At 40.6% G+C, this 21,490-nt stretch overlaps 1 protein-coding gene across 1 annotated transcript; it reads left to right on the forward strand.

The window, feature by feature from the left end:
• Positions 1-620: 620 nt before the first annotated feature.
• On the forward strand, positions 621-21,033 carry LOC117303672 (protein transport protein Sec24A-like). The gene is made up of 22 exons (XM_033787929.1): positions 621-1,031; positions 1,623-2,237; positions 6,865-6,966; positions 7,288-7,928; positions 8,367-8,542; positions 8,970-9,072; positions 9,567-9,693; positions 10,297-10,406; positions 10,579-10,810; positions 11,289-11,344; positions 11,505-11,606; positions 12,221-12,325; positions 12,737-12,860; positions 13,095-13,253; positions 13,445-13,618; positions 14,080-14,190; positions 14,558-14,736; positions 15,403-15,540; positions 16,099-16,296; positions 16,853-16,956; positions 17,537-17,683; positions 17,774-21,033. Exons 1-21 carry the CDS (start codon positions 920-922, stop codon positions 17,646-17,648), a joined length of 3,780 nt encoding a protein of 1,259 aa, XP_033643820.1. The 5' UTR covers positions 621-919; the 3' UTR covers positions 17,649-17,683; positions 17,774-21,033.
• Positions 21,034-21,490: the final 457 nt, after the last annotated feature.

A 21,490-nucleotide genomic window follows, 5' to 3' on the forward strand; every position in this document is an offset into this window, starting at 1 on the left:
AATCACAGCAGATTTTAAGACGAGTTCGGCTGTCAAAATTGGCCGGATAAATGGGAACCACAGTAAGAAATACTACGGGTGATTTCAGCTAGCTATTGAGGGCGCCCCCCGTTGAAACACTACTTACGCAAGAGAAAGCACTTGATGATTTATGTTGTCCTAATAAATAAAAGGGTTGGACGGGAGAAATAAACAGTAAATGCTTTCTGAATGTTTTATTTTAGGTAATCATTGATTTATTTTTTATTTTTTTTAAATCAAACTGGCCACGCGCAGCGCAAATCCTTGAGGGGCGGCAGGATCTCACTCGGCTTTCATAATAGGCACTTCTGATGAAGACCATACTCGAAACGTTGTCTAGTTGTTTCGATTGCCCCCACATAAACTTGAAAAGAGAGTAAGGTCTTCTGTTAACATCACCTCTTGAGTCTTATTTGGTATAAATTTAATCTGGGACTCGATAGAAACTTTATTTAAAAAAACTTCATTCCATGTTCAGACTGACTTTTGCGATGTATTTTTGACATGTTTCTGAATGCGTTTTTACACCTTGATCATAGGGCGAGCTCCCCCGAGAATTTTAACTTCGTGATATTTTTTGGAAGTGCCACGTTGAAAACGTGATCATTTTACGCATGCACCTTTGGCTAGTCTACGAAATGGGTTTTCCTGAATCTTCAACAATGGCGACTGTCATTGACTCTCGGTCGTGACAATGCTTTTAATTTACGTAATGTTTCGCCTGGCAGCAAATCTTATTCTGTAAATTTAAGTTCACACATTCTACAGGTATTCCCAAGTCTGACTGTTATCTTCAACTCGTCGCTGTGAACTGTGCGTTGTAGCCGCGTTGAACGAGTGTTAATTTCTGATTTATGACGCAATTTTCGTGAGCGGTGACTCAGTGACACAATTCAAGATGGCGGACTCTCGCCAAAATGCCTATGCAAACGCCCAGCAGCCGATGAAAATCCCGGGTTCTGGTCCGCCTCCCCAAGGAATCTCTAGTGGAATGGGACCACCATCTGCAAGTGAGTAGTTATTGAAATCAAACAATTTTTAATTTTTAAAATGATTAACAACATTTACATTCTGTGGGGCGGGGGGGGGGGGGGCTCTAAATTTGACTGGACATTTTTTAATATCTGTTTTTCTCTTTTTTTTATCAGCTGGTTATTTGAATTTACTGACAAAAAGTGTTAACCTTTATCAGACTGAGTGAGACGACTTTCTGCGGTCACTCAACTCTTAAATAAACAAATTTAGGACAAGTGAAGAATAATATTTAAAAGAAAAGGTGATGAGTTAGAATCTGACTGCAATTATTATAAGGTTATTGCGTAAGTCCACTTGAATTAAAGATTTAATTAACAATTGGTTTTTCCCAACACCTGTGTGTGTAAATGAAATGGAAAAGTTTCCGTATGGCGCAACCACTTTTCATTCGTTCTGAAATACTAATTTACCTCAAGAAAACTCAATACTCAATGATATCCCTTTTTGTAAAAAATTAGTTAAAAAGTGGTGCCATTCGGAAAGTTATCCAATGAAATATTACCAAAGTCCAGTCGGTATGAGTCCTGACTATATATTATGGTGCAAACATTTTTGTTTTTAAACAGGGCCATCAATGGGACCCCCAGGTCCAGGAGGACCTACCCCATCAGGGAACTACAACAATCCATCTGGAATGAACGTACCAAGGGGCTACAACCAAGGTCCGCCACACACTGCTAATGGTGCTCACCCTACCAACAACCCTCCCACTGGCACTACAGGCTACCGACCCTCGCCCATAGACCATCGAAGTGGTTTGGTTAACGCTAACTCGGGCAGAGCTCAAACTCATTCAATGGGTGGTTACCAACCCACTGGTACTGCGAACTCAACCCAGGGTGGTCGAGGGGCACCGATGATTGGTTACCCTGTTGCGAACAGCAGGGGACCGCCGGGTAACCCACCCTCGATGCCGAATCAGTACTCTGGCCCCTCGCAGCCAGTGAACTCATATCCTGGACCACACCAAGCTGTGCCATCAAGTTCCGCTGGATCTGGACCCCCATCTAGAGTGGCAGCACCGCCCTCGAGTATGCCCCTCCCTGGTGGGTCGCTGCCTGGCGGCCCTGGAAACTATGGTCGGTCAGGGTCGTATGGAGGTCCTGGCACACCTCCCGTCTCCATGGACTCACCTTCAACTCCCGATGGGTCTGGGATAGACCGAAGCTTCAACTCATCAGGTTAGTAGGTCGTTGAAGAAAACAAGTTTGATGATAAAAGAATGTCTGACAGAGTGTCCTCGGAGGGAGTCCCCCCAAAATGTGTGTTCCCTGCCTTGCTCATTTATTCCTTGCTAGTGATCATTGAAGGAGTGGTGGGGAGGGGGGCTCCAGTAATGTGTATGACGCGACTTTTGCTGAATGTCAGAAAAATTGCCACCACTCACGCTGGCACATGATCAAGGCATCAAAGCACAGTAGACGTTAGTAAATATATAAAACACTGACAATGGATTGGCAATGTATGTCAGTAAAATTTGACTTGGACCGATTTCATAAAGAGCTAAGATTGATGTTAAGTGTGAATCCATCTTGACTGCTAAGCAAAGTTTGATGTCACTTTGTGAAATCAAAATGACCTACATTTAGTAACTTGCGTGACATCATATTGAGGTTCTATTTTTAGCATTAGTGCAGAGTGTGGTATTTACTTAAGTAGACATGATTCTGGGTTCTTGTTAAGCCAAAGCCAAATGGAGATTTTTGTATGGCTCTGGCTGTTTGACTTTGACCAATTGGAGACTTTGGAACACTAGGTGACAGCAGACTTACCGATAAATATCCATTGTTTATGTAGTTCTGAGCATGCGCACATTGCTGTGAGCAATGGATTTACCTGGTAAGTCTGCTGCCACCTAGCACCCCAAAACTCCCCCGGACAAAATAAAATAGGCAAAGCTCTGACCTGGACTAATTCTAACGGCTTTTAAGCAGGAAATCTTGCATGAGAAATAATTTGTGCTAAGCAAAAGTCAGGAAACCAGTCAGTTTATGCACTTTTCATCACATGGTATTTTGGCTGGTCACCCAGTATGCTCAGCAAGAGTTTTCTGTGCCACATTGTAAGCATTTTTGTTGTGTATGGATAACATTGGCCCTAAGACTTAGACATAATAACTACAACTACATACATAGAAAGGACCCACAGAGCCTATAACTTGTACTATGTAGTTATTTAACGAAAACCATTCATTGGTTTGCTCTGACATAAACAAGATGGCGGCAACTAGTTCATCATAGATCATTGGATAATCTCTTGATATAATTTTGCCTGTGCACCCCCCCCCCTAATTAATTTCACCTGCAAAATCATAAACCCATGGTATTTTAACACCCATTTTCCTGACTCACACGCATCCAATACCCTCCCCTTTTGTTTATTTTCTGTGGTTACTGTTTTAATATCTGCCTGCACGGCTCTGTTATGACGCCTCCTTGTTTGCCCGTTCGCCTTAAAAAAAAACACCCAAAAGGCGAGGCCCTACAGGTGCCGAGGTACACCTCCATGATACGTTCACCCTCCACTGGATCCTTGGGCTCGCTCCCGTTGCCCAAACTGCAGCTGCAGTCCTCGTCCCCAACGGCCGAGGTTGGGAGTTATTCACCGGGCGATTCAGGTATTGCCTTTCCGAATGATTAATTTTTTGTCTGCTTTCTGCTTCAAAATTCTTTCGCTGTGTGACGTCTGGCTGTTGTGGTGGTAGTAGCTTTTAGTAATCTCATCAGCTATTGTTTGCTTTGTCCTTCAGTATGCTTTGATATTAGCTGTTCACATTGTTTTCTTCATGAATCAACAGAACATCACATGTCTCTCTGCATGTCTCATCACATGTCTCTGTGCATATCTGACTCCCATAACTCACTCATTTTTTGAGGGCTAGATAGTTTCCAGGGGTCTTCCTTTTTACTTTTTTTTTCAATCGCTGGCTGGGCGCGTCAACCCAAAATTTAGGTTGCTCCCAAGTTTGTTTGCTACCTCACATGTACACTGTGTACACAATTTACAAAGCAGAAAAGTAATAATTAAAGAAAGAAAATGAATTGGAGTTCGCAAAATTGCATTTTTTGACGATCTTGTTCCCTAATTTTTGTCCGTAATAATAATATTTTCACAAAAAAAAATACACAGGCAGTCTGCCAACATACACAATGTACATAGCTCTGTAGCTCCTAAATTGGGGGTTGAATGAACAAATCCTTCATTGGAGAAAGGAATGGCCTTCATTTTCATAACTGATTCTGGATTGAAGCATTTTCAATAAGCTAAAGGGACTATGTTCAAGCCGTAAAAAATTCACCCATGCCAGCAGATGAGATAACCTATTGTATGTACCCAAATGCAAATACATTATCATCTAAAAGTGAAATGCATTTCTGCCATGAGGTCATTGATTAAGGTAAATGCGTAATGACCAAAAGACCTTGAATCTTTTCCACCACAAAGACCTTTGTCTTTTGTCTCGTTCTTTATCCCCATCATTGTTTCTATGTATACGTTTTCCAAATTGGAAAATTGTTCCCTTTGCATGCTTCAAAAGCCCTTTCTAAAAAGTGCTTTGCCCATCTAATTTATATTTGGATAGCTTACATGCTGTATTTCCAGTCTATATTTTAAGTAGGTAGTACTATTTTGTGCAATAGTCATTGTAATGTATGAGTGTCATACATGTACATGTGTGCTCTACGTACTAAGAAAAATGAGCATTTATAATTAGATACATCTATTGTGTTTGTATGTTTGGTTGTCTGTTTGAATGTTTGTTTGTGATTTTCCAAACGAGGGAACTCATTAGTTTTATGACCATGAGTTGCTCAAATGATTCAGCAACTAATTTGGGGTTGAACAAATAGAAATTGACTAAATCCAGAGTGGGATTTGGACCGATGACCTCCAGATCATTGTGCTGGCGCTCTACCTCCCGGGGTATTTTTTCAATATCTTTGTTGGGGGTTGCCAGTCAGAGGGTTAGCTTCCTGATTTGGTAGATCACAGGCACACTGATCCGAAGGTTATTGGTTTAAATCCTGCTCTAGTAAATTTGTCCCCAAATTATGAAAATTTTACCCAGTAAATTCCCTTGTGGGTTATCACTTGATTGGTACGATAATTCAACAACGTGAACAAGTGAAATTTAGTGGGAAACTAACAAGTAGGTGGAAGCATTTAGCTTTTTATAGCTTCATGAAGGCAGCATAGAGAAAGGACAGATAGTGTATTTTAAAAGATGAGATCTCCCCCAATCAGTCACCTGTTCTATTATTATAGTGCAGACTAATCCTAGATAATGACCACTAGCCTGTCTGGAGTGTTTTGCTTCGGTGCACTTTGCAATTAATCAACTGTGACTAATCAATACTGTATCCTATCATGATCAAATGACAATGTATGGACACCAAACTATAATTATAAATGGCAGGATATAATCATAGGGGACGAAATCCATTGCACCTCATTCCAAGCCCCCCCCCCCCCATAAAAAAAAAATAAATAATAATATATGATATATATATTAAAAAAATTACGTTTTGCCTTTTTGAAAAAAGGAAGGTGGAGGGCCTTTTAATTTTTTTTAAATAGGTAGTTTTTTTTTTTTTTTTTTTTTAAATTAATTTTGTTTTGTCTTAGATCGTTAAAATGTATTTTTATAAGATGGAATAAAAGGAAGTTGGTGGGGCACTAAACATATTTTTATTTGGTCTAATTTCATTTAGCTCTGTCTGTAGATATAGTTTGTCTTTATCCCTGATTCTGTGGATGTTATTGTTAGATTCCTCTAGAGCTTATTGTTTACAAGGGATCGATTTCTTCAAACAAAATGTTTGAAGAATTTTTTTTATGTGCACACTCGATGTTAAAAGTGAGTGACAAATTATGATATTTTGAGTAGCAACTGATACATTTTGCTATGCAAGGAACAATTTCATCCAGCAATATTTGCGTTGCAAAATATTTCGACTGAACAGATTTTGTGCACACAAAATGGTAATAATGAGTAGCAAAATGATGATTTTTGAGTAGCATCACATTTTGCATAGCATTTTGCTCTGCTATGCAAGGGAAATTATTCACTGCTGTGCATTGGAAATTTTTCACTGTTGCACAGGATTTTGTTCATTAAAATGAATGTAATCACTTTCTCTCATGATCACATTGGCTTGAAATCTCATGAAGAAATTCCCCTTGGGGATTAAGACCATTTGGTTATCACGTTCACATATTTTGAATTGTCCATTTGTAGCAAGTGAAAGCTAACCAAAGCGCTTGGGTGTTGCAAATCATCTTGCAGGTGGTAATAGTGCTACAGCTACATTATCAGACATTACTTGTGATGTTGTCATCAGTCCAAGACTACATTGAGCCTAATTTCATAGAGCTGCTTTTTAAAAATACTGTAGCTTCATGTAGCTAAGCACAATAAAATTATGCTTGCCAGAAAGAGTTGGCTAGCGTAATACCATTTCACTGTTTACACGATGTACTGAACTGATGGCTTAAAAAAAATCATTTTTGTTGTTGTATTTTCTGATGTACATCGGGCAATTGAAATTTAAAGTCCTTTATGAATATGACAAATATTAAAATGCAAAGAATGAGCTTAATAAATACACATTGATGGATCAGTTGGTATCGTTAAAGTTCTGTGGACTTAAATGGAGCGGTGCTACATGTTTATAAAAGCGTGCCAACCCTTTGCCCTAGACTGTAACACATGCTCACATGAACTTCAATAGTCCCAATGTACCTCCAAATAAATGTCAAATGGTGCCGAAAAAGTGACTTTAGTTTTTTATTTCTACTCTCCTTTAGGTCCTCCTTCCGCCCGGTCTTCAGCTGCACCCTCACCTGTTCCTTCCATGAGATACGATGCTCTAGAAGGAGGCACGCCCTACACCTCAAATTTCTACCAAGGTAAAGTAGACAATGATCAAGTTCGCAAAAGGACCAATTGGTTGTTTAGTGATAAATAAGGGGCATGCGCACAGAAGTTGAAGTATCCCTCAGGGCAAGTTGAGAATTGGTGTGTACTAGCCAATCTTTCCTTGGCACTTTAAACTAGACAAAATACACAAGCTAGTGTTAAGGGCATTTCCTGGCCGACTTCATTGTTGACAAAATCGCAGCATTTTTAAAACATTATTTGAATTTTTGCAGTGATTCGTGTCAGATAAATATGATTCTATAGAGAAGATATGTTGAATTTCAAATCCAAATTAATTTTTCCCTCCATAGGTCCTCCTACACCAGGGACTCAACCAGCAGGTTCTCAGCTGCCAATATCCCCACTAGCTGCACCCTCCCGAGGCCCCCCACTAAGTGGGCCGCAGCTTGGTGCCCCGCAAACGGGTGCTCCTCAAATGGGTGCTCCCCAAATGGGTGCTCCCCAAATGAGTGGACCCCAAATGGGTGGACCCCAAATGGGTGGACCCCAAATGGGTGCTCCTCCAATGGGTGGACCCCAAATGGGTGGACCCCAAATGGGCGGACCTCAAATGGGGGGACCTCCGACAGGCCCTCCTCAAATGGGTGGACCTCCAACAAGTGGTCCCCCACTAGGTGGTCCTCAAATGGGTGGAGGGCATATGGGTGGCCCACCTTCTGGCGGCCCTCCAGTGCAAGGGGGACCCCCGTTTGGTGCACCTTCAATGGGCGGGCCACCCACCTCGGCCTCATCTTCTGGAGTATCAGGCAGGAGGCAGTACCCGCAACCCGCTTCATATCAGCAACCGCCCCCGGTCAGTCAAGGCAGCGTTCCCCCAGGAGGGCAGAACGCACCAGGGATGATGGGCAATGCCATGCAGAGGTCGGGGGTGGCTCCGCAGCCGAACGGCGGACAAGCCGGCCCAAAAATGAACAACATCATGCAGCAACCAGTGAGTATTCAAACGCTGTTTTTTTTTTTTTTTAAATACAGGGATGAGAAATTTTTGACTTTTATCCGAATTCAGACTTTATAAGTTTGCCTGGTCTAGTCATCATCGGGAGACTGCCTCAGAAAACGGTGTTACCGCAAACTGAGTATACATATTGACACCTCAACATGCAATGCCTTAAAACCCATATCTAGGGAATCTAATACTCTGTCTGCTTTTCGTAAAGTCCTTAAGTCTCACCTTTTTCCATCTTAATTTCTTTCTAGTGAACTATGATCTTGATGACCATTGGAACTGTACTCAAGAGCATTACTTATGCCTGGCTCCATGTCAAGCTGTTGCTTTAGCAATACAAATCCCAATCCATCAAATTTGGGTAAAAGCAGAAGACAGTTGTTTAATGATGTTTAAACTATTGTTTTTTCATTGATATTTTAGGGGGGTCAGCCCACCATGAACAACATAAACGCCTCTATGGGTAACTTAAAGGTCCAGCAGGGGGACACGAGACCCATGAATCTCCTACAGCAGAGGCACATCGTGGAGACCACGCCCGTAGAGCCACCCAAGAGTAGACTCAGCCCGGACTATCAGAAGCTCCAGGTGGACCCAGAGTAAGTTCACCCTGTCCTTAGGAATCTGTGATAATTTTTGATGTCAAAGACTGACTTGATAGCTGACTCGCCCGGAGTGAAATACCAACAGCAGGCCTGGAATTACTTATTTTTGATGTCAAAGACTGTCTTGATAGCTGACTCGCCCGGAGTGAAATACCAACAGCAGGCCTGGAATTACTTATTTTTTATGTCAAAGACTGACTTGATAGCTGACTCGCCCGGAGTGAAATACCAACAGCAGGCCTGGAATTACTTTTTTTTTTTTCAGGGCAAGGCCACCTTGTTTTTGGAGCAAGTCAAATTCTTGAGGGCACCAATACCAATAGATCGGGCACCAGGGCAAAAAAAATCAAAAAAGGCGGCATGAAGGTCGTTAAATTATGAGAGATGTACAACAAAATTAACCATGCTGTTCTTTTTGCAGCATCTTCCGGAGTACGTTGAACGCTATCCCACAGACGAACGGTCTTCTACAAAAGTCACGCATGCCTCTAGGGCTTCTTATTCACCCATTCAGGGATCTCTCGGTAAGTTCAGCCTCTTTCCTTTCTGGTAAAAATCTGGAAATATCCCCTTAGGTCTAGCAGGCATGTGATTTTCTACGTCCTGTAGCCTTAGATCTCTAGGGTCTTTCCCAGGATCTTTGCTGTTCCTAAAAGCGCCACCATATGTAACCGATCCATCCTCACGTTTGTCCCTATTTTGTCCAGATGTTTCCCCAGTGCTTTCGGAGTGGTGCCAAGCACTCCAACCACCACAGGTACTACTTTTACCTTCAGCTGCCAATTCTTACAAAGTTCCCTGACCAGCCGTCGATTTCACAAAACTCTTCCTAACTTAAGACTAATCTTAGGACTTAGACGATTCCCAACCCTGCACTGTAGCATGCAGACCTTAAGATTAATCCTAACTCGAGATAAAACGAGTCCTAACTCTTTGTGAAATCGACCCCTGGTCATTTGATATTTTGTTTAATTATTTTTTTTTAACTACAGCAAGTCTTGTGTGTTTCTTTTTGCAGCATCTGCCAGTAATTCAATCCAGCGTTATTGTGCGATGTCGATCTTGTCGTACCTACATCAACCCATTTGTAACAATCATCGAGCAGCGACGCTGGAAGTGCAACCTCTGCTATAGGATAAACGATTGTAAGAACTGTTTTTGATGGCAAGGTTTTAGGTTTTTTATTTAATTGAATTGGATATTGAATATTGAATAATTATTGAATATTGAATATGGAATATTGAATGTCGAATATTGAATATTGAGTATTGGATATTGAATATTAAATGTTGAATATTGAATATTGATTATTGAACGTTGAATTTTGAATAGGATTTGGTATTTAAAAGGGTTTTCAAATTTGCTGGAAATTTAAAAACTTGGTGTCCAAATCCTCTCTTAAAAGACATGTAAATGATAGATAAAACGGGGTGTCTAAATGTAAAACAGGCTGCCCAAATGACACACAGACGACCCTCTGGCTATTTTTTATGATAGGTGGTATTATACAGGATTGGTAGAGCTGACAAAATAATCGCAGAAAGTGTTCATGTTTTGTGTGATCAACTATACACATGAAATAAACCTGTGGAAATTTGTGCATAATCCGTTGTGTTAGAAAGGAGAATTGTGAAATTTGAATTGTGAAAACTAAAGCAAATGGGTCAGTACATTTTAAGAAATGAAAATTATTTTTAAAACTCTACAAAAATGTCACCAGTTTGATAAATTTCTTTATTTCTTTACAGTACCTGAAGAGTTCACCTTTGACCCTGTTACCAAGAGTTATGGTTCACCGGAGAGAAGACCAGAGATTAAGTCAGCCACAATTGAGTTCATCGCTCCTTCAGAATACATGGTGAGCAAGTCAAATAATCATTAATGGAATAATTGGTCATTGAATGGCATACATCTCATGATGTCTCTCATACCGTCATGCACAACCCTCGGCCGATCATTTTACGTCAGTGAGGGGGGGTCGGTAACTAATTGTGAAAACATTGAGAACTGATTCTTCTTCCCTTCTATAGTTGAGGCCACCTCAGCCGGCTGTCTACCTCTTCGTTCTCGATGTCTCATTCAGCGCCGTGGAGTCAGGGTACCTGACCATAGCCTGCCAGAATCTCATGGACTGCCTGGATAAGATGCCGGGAGACGCCAGGACGCTGATCGGCTTCATCACCTTCGACAGTACCTTGCATTTCTACAGTCTACAGGAGGGAATGACTAGGCCGCAGATGATGGTGGTTTCTGATATCGACGGTAAGGACCCTGTCTGAATTTGCCCTCAGGTTTGATACTGTATGGAGACAATAATGGCTGGTACAATGACTTGCTTAGTCACAAGTCAACGCATATATTTGAATTCCTCAGACTAAAGAGACAGTAACTATGTCGAGTGGTTCAGGGCAAGCGTTTGCATAGCAACCATCACATGAGCAGACCCTGGTACCATGTGCCATACAAATTCATTCAGAACTTTGTATGGGTGTTCACCGTCTCTTACAGAACTACGCAAAAGCTTGCCCCGAATCATGTGAGATAGCAACTGTCTCTATAGTCTGAGGAATTCAATTTCAAGTGGCAACTTGTGATCAAGCACGTCGTTGTACCAGAAACTATTCAAATCTAAACATGCAAATGGCTTATTGCCTAGGGAGCCAGTAACTAAGGGAATAATGTTGCATTTGCGTAATTCCTGGACAACAACTAAACTTAAATATATCTTTTTCTTTTGCAGATGTATTCCTCCCCTGTCCTAACGACTTGCTCGTAAATGTACAAGAGAACAGAGAGGTTTGTTAATTTCTACTAGTTTTAACATACCCTCAGATTAATTTTAACAAGACCCCTAAAATTGATCCCTCTTTTGCAGGGGAAAAAAGTTAAACAATTTTCTCATCCATGTATTTTGTTAAATACTGACTTTTTCCTTCTCGTGTTTTGCTGTTTGTAGTTGATAGATGAGCTTCTAAATCAACTGCCGAGTATGTTTACGGGGAACAAGAATACGCAGACAGCTCTGGGGCCAGCTTTACAAGCAGCTCTCAAACTCATGGTAAGAAAATAGCAAAACGACAACAATAATCTTCAAACTCTACTAATAAATATAATAACTAGCTTTTAGATATGTTATATTGCGCATTTTACAATGCCGTATCAATGAAATACTTTACATAAGTGCCATGGTCATTGGGCCAATAACGGTCCTTTAAACAGCTACCTGAGCGGAATGTTATACCTCCACGCTGCAACAAAGTGGCTTTACAAATTGGAGCTCCCCAACTATGACGTTTTGAGAGTAATTACGTAATGGAGCTATTTGCAAATCTCTCAGAAAAGCGCTGGATTAGGATATTAAAAATGATTGTCTTTTTACACATCATATGACTCGATTTCCTTATTCATTGAAAACATTTCAAATGAAATTCAGCAAAGTTCACGACTTATTAGCATTTTCGTTCAAGCAGGTCTTTAAGAACTCACTCCGCGATAGTGAAGTTAGAACTGAGAAGTCTCCCAAATTCTGGAAAATCTACTCTGCGGTAGCAGAATGTAAAGCAAGATAGTTCCCTAAAGAACAAAATCGACCTTGGAAGTAGATAGACACATGGTATTACTGCAACCAAATATGTAATAATTATCATTCTTATTTTATGTTTTCCCTGACAGAGCCCAACAGGGGGTCGTGTGACCGTGTTCCAGTCAGGCTTACCTTCTCTTGGTGCGGGGGCTCTGAAGTCCAGGGAAGATCCGAACCAAAGAGCTTCAACCAAAGTAAGTCCACTTTTCAAAATCAGGAATGTGAGACTAAGGAATGCCACAAAAACATCTTGAAAATGAAGGCGAACAACACATTAATACAGTGTAAAAGTTGAGGCCTATGTTTTTGTTTATGTTTTGTCTACGCTGCAGTATTCAGACTCGTAATGCTGGCCCAAAATCCTGACAAGTTTCCCTTTTTTTTTTTTCATGAGCCCCTCACATTCCTGCAAAATGGAAACCATTTCAGTGTGATTTAGGTTGACCATGTGCTTTGGAAAGTTAGTTGAAGTATAACTGTTTAGGGTGTTCGGGTTGGTGTAATAGTGGTGTCTTTCTCGCTTCCACCTCCCGGATCCCAGTTTGAATCATGCGGAATCACAACCAAAATTAATACATGGAAATGAACTGTTCTTTTGCTTTCAGAATGTGCCAAATCTCGGTCCAGCGGTTGACTTTTACAAGAAGTTATCCTTGGATTTTTCAGCTCAGCAGATTGCATGTGATATCTTCCTGTTCAGTGGGCAGTACACAGACGTAGCAACGCTAGGTAAGTGGAAAATACTAGTATTGTATTGTATACCATGACACAGTTGTGCCACCCTACAAAACCTGTCTACTTGTATGGTTTTGAAGGGTTAGTCAGCTTGCTGGAAAATGATTGGTCTTGTAACATGCCTGGACATCTTTCATTTATTTTATTGGCGTTGATAACAAAATCTCTTACTCCTCTTGTCACCCATGAAGTTCATGCCCTCTTCATTTTTTACTAAATTCTGCGTAGCTGGTGTCGCAAAATACTCCGGCGGCAGCGTGCACTATTACCCAGGGTTCAACAGCACTCAGAACCTCGTAGAGGTGGAGAGGTTCGGCCAGGACTTCCGGCGATACCTGACGAGAAAGATTGGGTTTGAGGCAGTGATGAGGATCAGATGCACAAAAGGTAAGAAGAAAACCTCGCAAGATTTGACTGGGTTTTTTTTAAACCTTTTTTGTCTTATTTTTGGTTTTAATAATCTTTGTTTATTCGATGTATTCCAACAAAAAACCTCACAAGATTTGTTTAACTCTTGTGTGAAATCCACCCCAGAAAGATCATGTTCTTACTTAAACCCGATTTCCATACCCGTTAAGGTTTGAGCATCCACACATTCCATGGGAACTTCTTCGTCCGGTCGACGGATCTCCTCTCCCTTCCCAACATCAACCCAGACGCCGGCTTCGCTATGCAGGTCTCCATCGAGGAAAGCCTTCATGACTCCCCAGTGGCATCTTTCCAAGCAGCGTTGCTCTACACAAGCAGTAAAGGTCAGTATCAGCTCTTGGTCATGTTCCTCACACCCCCCTAGCAATGATACACTCACAATTTCTTAGAAACAAGTTCCCTGTATACACTAGCTATAGTACATACAGATTTGTTTAGATATCTAGAGGGCCCGACTATTTTTTGTTTATCTTAGTTTCAGTGATGACTCTCTAAATTCTGAAGCCATGTTAGTCAAGTTCCCTGCATACAGTAGCTATGGTAATAAGAGATTCAAAAGGGCCTGACTATTTTTGTTTTTCATAGTTTCAGTTAGGACTCTCAACTTTGTCCACCATATTTGTTAACTTCACTGTATTCAGGAGTAATGCATATAGATATGTATAGAAATCAAGAGGACCAGACTATTTGTTATTCAAGCCTCTGTTTGGTTACATTGATTCATACGAAAGAAAACTTGATATGCTAATGATATGCAAATTATCTCCCCTTATGAATGATTCAGGAGAGAGACGGATTCGTGTTCACACCATGTGCCTGCCAGTGTCCAATCAGATGACGGAGATCATCGCAGGGGCGGATCAGCAAGGCATTATGGGATTACTCACCAGAATGGGTAAGGTTTGATTGTCTTCTGTCCCTTACGGTTGCCTCAGTTCTTGGGTCCCATGGTTGGCTTGTGCGTAAAGCGCTGGCCTCTCACCACTGTGACCCTGGTTTGATTCCCGGCAAAGGTTTTGGTTGTTTTCTACCTCCCTTACGGTTGCCTCAGTTCTTGGGTCCCATGGTTTGCTTGTGCGTAAAGCGCTGGTCTCTCAACACTCGCCGTGGTTCGATTCCCTGCTTAGGTATCATTTTTTTTTTAAATATGAAACATGTTTCAATAAACCTTTTTTTAATTGAATTGAATTGAATTGAAAAAGCATTTTATGCTCTCTTCATTGTGTTGGAGTTGACTAGTATCTACTCTTTCCTATTTTCAGCGGTCGACAAATCTCAGACGTCGAACATGTCAGACGCTCGGGATGCGTTGGTCAACGTCTGCGTAGATTCGCTGTCGATGTACAAGGCGACGCTACCAAGCAGTCACACCGTTGGGACGTTGATGTGCCCTCAGTCGCTACGCATGCTGCCATCTTACACACTGGCTGCATTAAAAAACGTAAGAATTCCAACTGCAATTTTATGGATAAACTTTCCTACTTGTCAGTGAGTTGATTTACCCTACGAAACTCTTCAACTGCAAGGGTTTTGTATAGTGGAGCAATTGTGTGTTGTGTAGATGCATTTACCACATTAGATCATATTGCATTCTGGCATAGTTTATCTATCAAACAAGACACAGTTAATGATATTGAATGGTCAGACGGTAGGAGGGTTGACTGTGTACTTTGTAGAATGCAATCACCACATGATATCATAGTTCGAGCTGGCTAAGTTTATTGATCCTTCAAAGCCACAGTGAATGATATTTAATAGTCAGACAGTAGGAGGGTTTACTGTGTACTGTGCAGATGCAATCACCACATGATATCATACTGCTGGCTGGCAAACTTTATCCATCATTCACAATCACAGTGGATGATATTCAATATTCAGATAGTAGGAGGGTTAAGTAAATGATACTTTCTTGTAATAATATAATAATATTAGTAAACATTTCTATGGCGCTCTACAATGAACACAGCACCGCACAAGAAAAACAAAATAACATAAGTAGAAAACATAGCTAAAGAAAACTACTTGTACCACAACTCTAACAGACAATACGATTGGTTGGAATATCCAGAGCCTTAACCAACGAAGCCAATCACATCTTGTCTTTCAGGTGGCCTTCCGTCTGGGCTCGAGCACCAGACTGGACGAGAGGGTGTATGCGATGGAGATGATCAAATGTCAACCTCTGCAATACATCATGCTTCGTCTTCATCCCAACATGTACCCGGTGCATAACATGTCAGATGAGGTAGGCTGAACTTAATAAGGGGAAAAAATTAGTTTCTGGTTACATAGGATCACTAGATCAGAAATACATTTTTAATTGAGTGTGCATTATATTTTGAGTTGTGACACAGAATGTCTCTTGAAATTTGTAAAAAAAACATAGCGTCTTCACTAGTATGACTTTTAATGAAAAATGTGTGTTCCCGAAAGAGAGGCAAAATATATGTATTATTTATCAACGCTTCTATTTACTACCATGTAAACTCTTCTTGTTAATCAATGTTTTTTGGTATGTATAAAACTGTTGTTACCCTCAAAAACATCACCCTGGGGGGTTATAGGGTTATGTTCCTGCAGCCGATGTCACAAAACGCTAGGATTAATCCTATCTTGAGTTAGGGTGAGTTAACTTAGGATGGGTTCAATGCGTCCTACGCCTTGGGATACGTACTTAACTCGTCCAAAGTCTAAGATTAATCCTAAGTTAAGAAGAGTTTGGTGAAATCGACGGCTGAACTTTAAAAAAAACAGTCACTCAATTATTATCGTCATTAGAAATTGATTATTATGATTAATGCAGGGTGCAATCCTCATCAACGATCAGTCAGTCCCCCAGCCTCCGATCCTGGGTCTAACTTCTGAGTACATCGAGCGTAACGGAGCCTACCTACTGGACTGTGGAGACGCCATGATCCTGTTTGTCAACCGGGCGATCTCCATTTCATTCTGTATGGAAATCCTTGACGTGCCTAACTTCCAGTCCATCCCCGAGGAAATGGTACGTTCCATTCTCTTTTACTGATTTGACTCCACAGTGGAGTGTCCATTTTGTTTGTAGGTGATGTGTTGTTGTTATTTAATATTATTTAACTTGCAACAGTGTGCCCATATAAATACTGGTATTTGTAAATGAAATATTGCATAATAATTTCTATGATTTGTTCCCCATTTGACAGGTAATGGTGACCTTTTGTATTTTGAAATTTTGTTATTTTGTGAAGGATATTCACAGAATGATTTGTATATTTACTTCCTAAGTTGTCATTATGTTAACATTATTCAGATTAACTATAATTGTTTTCTTCATGTGAGGTTTTAGCATTTCATTTGAATGCCAAATTTTAATATGGGTTGTTCCATTTTCCCTTCAGTAATTAAAGTTTTCTAATTTTCTGTAGATGTAAGTGAATTTATTTCATACTGTAGTAACCATGTTTTAATTAGTGTTTGGTAGATTAGGCCTACAAGGTATTTCTGTCCTTAGTACATGTATATGGACTATTCCATTATGCTTCCAGCTTATTACTGACTGGCATGTTCCATTTCTCCAACAGGTGGACTTACCGGAGCTTGCCAACCAAGCCTCAGAACGACTGAGGACGTTCATCCTGTGGTTATTAGATAAGCGGTCGTGCTCTGCACCCCTCCAAATTATTAGGTAAATACTCCCCCCCCCCTTCATCACACCCCATCAACACCCCACCCCTAAGTAAATAAGGTAAAAACATGCTTAACACAGACAAATCTTGCTTAACAAAAACTGGTTACCAGCCAAAGTTCCTTAAAATTTTCATTGTTGCAACTGGTGCCCCACTCAAAGAAAGTTGCTAAGCAGTATGTTCTGCCTAACAGCGTTATGAAATTGGGCCCAGTCTCAACTTTCCACCGATGATTTTCTGTTTAAAAACCACTGGGGCCCCATTGCATGGCTCTGCTTACCATAAGCAAGGAATCAGCGCTTACGTTAAGCAGGGAATTACGGGCTTACGTCAGTCGTATTTCACAGGATAGCTCGAGATGTTTTGCTAGTACGTGTGCTAACTCTTTATTACTAGGCATTCTTTACTTACACAGCTAGCACAGAAGTTCAGTGCTTGCACAGTAAGCAGATAATGGGAGTCGTATTCACAGCATTGGGCGGTATGCAGAGCCATGAAATTTGGCCCACTTTACTGGTCCCAAACTCAACTAAGTCTTAATTAATTTCCTTCTTTTTTTTTTTTTTTCTCTCTCTGTAGGGAAGACAGTAAGAAGCGTACTTTATTCCTACGACACTTGACCCAGGATCGCACGGAATCCTCCATGTCATACTATGAGTTCTTGCAACACCTACAAAAGGAGATCAAGTAACGAGTCTTCATCTCATGTAAGCACAGCACGAACAGATTGCCAGCTTACCAAGTAACCATACCATGTAATGAGTCTTCATTCCATGGGTCTGTTAAGCAGAGAGATTCTATGCTTAGCACGAACAGATTGCCAGCTTACCAAGTAACCATAGCATGTAATGAGTCTTCATTCCATGGGTCTGTTAAGCAGAGAGATTCTATGCTCAGCACGGACAGATTATCAGCTTACCAAGTAACCATAGCATGCAATGAGTCTTCACCCCATGGATCTGCTAAGCACAGAGATTCTACGCTTAGCCTGGACAGATTACCAGCTTACCAAATAACCATAGCATGTATACTGTCATTAATACCTTAATTCCATCTCCCGAAGTTTCAAGCAGGTTATTTTGCAGAGCAATTTGATGAATTTTGCCCAGGTTTAAGGTTTATTGAAGTGTGTCACCAACCCCCCTTTCCCCAAACTCTTAGAAAAGAGATCTGACAGTTTCCCTGTCCATGGGTTAAGTGAAAGGGTGTTCGAACTGAGGCAATGTTGTCTTTTGAAAGGTTGCATGACTGGACAGAGATTTTCTGTGCACAGTTTGCATTCACCACATGACGCATTGCTGGTTGACATGGTGCATTCATCTTACAAAACCACACGATTGATAGTGGAGGGTCGACCTCAGTCTCTGCGTGCTGGAAGTAAAATACTGATTTCACTATTATAGGCTTGGGTTTTGCAATTTTCCAAACTCCCCCCTGTCAATTGTGACGCTACCTGACATCAAAAGTAATGTACAATTCATGAGGTACAAAACAACCACACCTTGACTTGGGTTGCATACTTAAAGTTTTTATCTTAAAAATAGAAGGTGGCAATCTACCATTATATAAACTTCAGTCTTTTACTGTCTATTTCTAAACCTCATTTTTACTTTAACCCCTGACTATCAAAACTTAACCCTTCCCAATTAAGAACTTACCCTACCTCAACCTATTTGAAACCCTATCCAAGTTATATGCAAAATCCTTTACCCCTACCTCATCATTCAAACCAAAACCGTACCCCACTGATGAACCAAAATGTATTGAAAATGATCTTATCCCTTCTCATCCCAACCATTGCCTATATTAATCCCAATTGTACCCATCATATCCCAAACATTGCCCTTCTCATCCCAAACATTGCCTATATGAGCCCAAATGTACCCATTTTATCCCAAACATTGCCCTTCTCATCCCAAACATTGCCTATATAATCCAAAATGCACCCATCTTATCCCAAACATTACCCAAACCTTATCTATCTCACCCACACACTACCCCACTTCTACCCAAATGTTAACCCAAACCAACCCAAACCACCAACCAGTTGGTGGCATGGAGACAATTGCATCAATTGCCTCTGTGAAATATCAGGTCTGACACTTGAACATTTCGAGGGGCACCAAGGCAATGTTGAACAGGGGGCATGGAGGGATCAGGGCATGTTCCGAAATCTCGTCGGCCAAAAGTCACTCGGTGTGGCCTTGGCAAAAAGTATGGGCAACCTTAATTTCCATAAAGTACAACTTATCATTTACCACACTGATGCTATCAACAGCACTGGTAAGTGGTAAATCAGTTGGGCTGCCTAATACACGCATTACAGATTTCCTTCCCACCATGGGGTTTTAAGGCCCCTATGTTATATTTATAAAGGCAGACTTGTGCTGCTTGAGGCTGCCCTTACCTAATGATGGCCAGTATTTGTAAACAAAGGAAAGGTCTGAAAAGTTTCTTCAACGACAATAGGATACTCGTAGATGCTAAAATGGTCTTTACAAGAAAGCTCCATTCAAGAGTTTCTGATTTTGGCTAAAAACTCGGAAAGTAGAATCCTTTTCACTTTACAGTGGGTGTGTTTACGTTGGGTCATGAAACTTAATGGCCGAGCAGTTATTCTGATTTGTGCATGATCCAATTAAGTCCACTGCTTGCAAAAGGAAATACATGGAGATAACAGGTGTTAGTTGCCATAAGAAAAGGATGTGTTATTGTAGCCTCTTTCTTTTGGTAATTGATTAATCAATGCATGGTTGCTTTTGGAAAGTTGTGCCAGTTAATGAAGTTATTTATGTAAATAGTCAAAATTGTCATTATATAAGCTCTTTAAATCACACATCATTTTTTTTTCTTCTCGAATGTGACATCAAAGCAGTTATTGTTTTCCACACCAGGGCCTATTTCATAGAGCTGCTTAAGCAGAAAATATAGCTTGATATTTTTTTCTGGCAGGCAAAACTAAGCAAGATCCCAGTTACATTTTGACGTATGGTATTTTAGCTGGTAACCTTATTCTGGTAAGCGTAGCTTTGTTGTGCTTAGCAACTTTTTATGCTTAAGCAGCTATGTGAAATTAAGCCATGGACTCCAGTCAATTCTGTAGTAATGTTTTTGTAAAGAGAATTGCCTACTTTTAAGAAGTCACAGTTCTTTTATCAATATATCGTAATTGATTCCCGCTCATTTTTTGCAAATAACATGTAGCGAAACGTCACAGTCTCGCTCTTAAGTCAAAACAGTCGTTCAGTATTTGACCGAATGTGCCGGCAAAATGTTCTCTCGCGTCATAAAGGCTTAAAAAAGATGAATCCACTCGAAAAACTTTTCACAGCAATCCTAGTTGTGCCCTTTTCTGCGGAAATTGTTCTGATTTATAGCATGGCTAAAAAAGAATGCCTTGCAATTCTAAGTTAACAATGTTGTATAATGACAGTGAATGACTGTTAATGACAGTGGATAACTGTGAATGGCAGTCAATAACGGTAGATGATTGTGAGTGACAGTCAATGATTGTTAATGACAGTCCATGATTGTTAATGACAGTCAATGATTGTTAATGACAGTCAATGACAGTTTCAACGGAAGAGGCACACAATTTAACACGAATGCATGAAAACTGGCTACTCTTTGCCTAAAACGAGCAGGGAAGCTGACAGCAGATTTGTTTGTTTTCAACTCATTGCATATTTTTTGTTCTCGTTCTGATGATATACATGTGCAATTCTCGTGAGATTTTCTTCTTTTTTGCACAGGTTGCCCGATTCATGTAAATCAGGGCTATCGATGAACTAATTTAAACTTGTAATAAATAAGTACTTTTAATTAAAATTATTGTATTTGGATACTGCAGACGTTATAGAATAGAAAGCTCAAAGGACTATCTCGAGTCTAATTAAATTATAAACGTTTTTATTAATAGCTTGGGTGGTACGTTTTGAAAACACCAAATACCGAATGTATGTAATTTCTGCAATTATGGGCCTGTGTGACCCCTTATCCTCACAGAAATATATTTACATCTAGTAACCTGTGAAAAGTTACTGAACAAATAAAGAGCTCTTGCGTTTGTGAAAATACTGAAACAATTTCTAATGTTTTTGTCAGTTAATTTGTAGGAATGAGACGTGTGTATTTTGACCTTGCATAATAATTCGCAGCACCAACCCTTTGGACAAAACTTGTGTTGTTGAATAGCCTGAAGAGCTGACCTCACATTTCGAAGCCGTGCATAACGCCAGATACTGACCTTGCATGCCTGCCAGATGCTGCAGGTGTAGCTGACAAACTACGTCACTTTGAAACGGACCAATCATAACACAGATATTGCGAGTTTACGTCACTGCACGAATTCATTGTATCCAATGAAATCATTGGGCCTGTTAGACCAGTGCATGTATTGTGGACGATGACGAAGACATGTATCCTATTGTGTGCGTTCGTTTAGCTTCCCTTGGTCGACCCCAGTCTGCCCCGGTGCGTTCGAATAGCTTTGACGTCATTCCAGGGGCTCACCCGGGTCGGCCCCTAGTGCCC

The sequence above is a fragment of the Asterias rubens genome, chromosome 20 (genome assembly GCF_902459465.1).
Source record: "Asterias rubens chromosome 20, eAstRub1.3, whole genome shotgun sequence".
NCBI lineage: Eukaryota > Metazoa > Echinodermata > Asteroidea > Forcipulatida > Asteriidae > Asterias > Asterias rubens.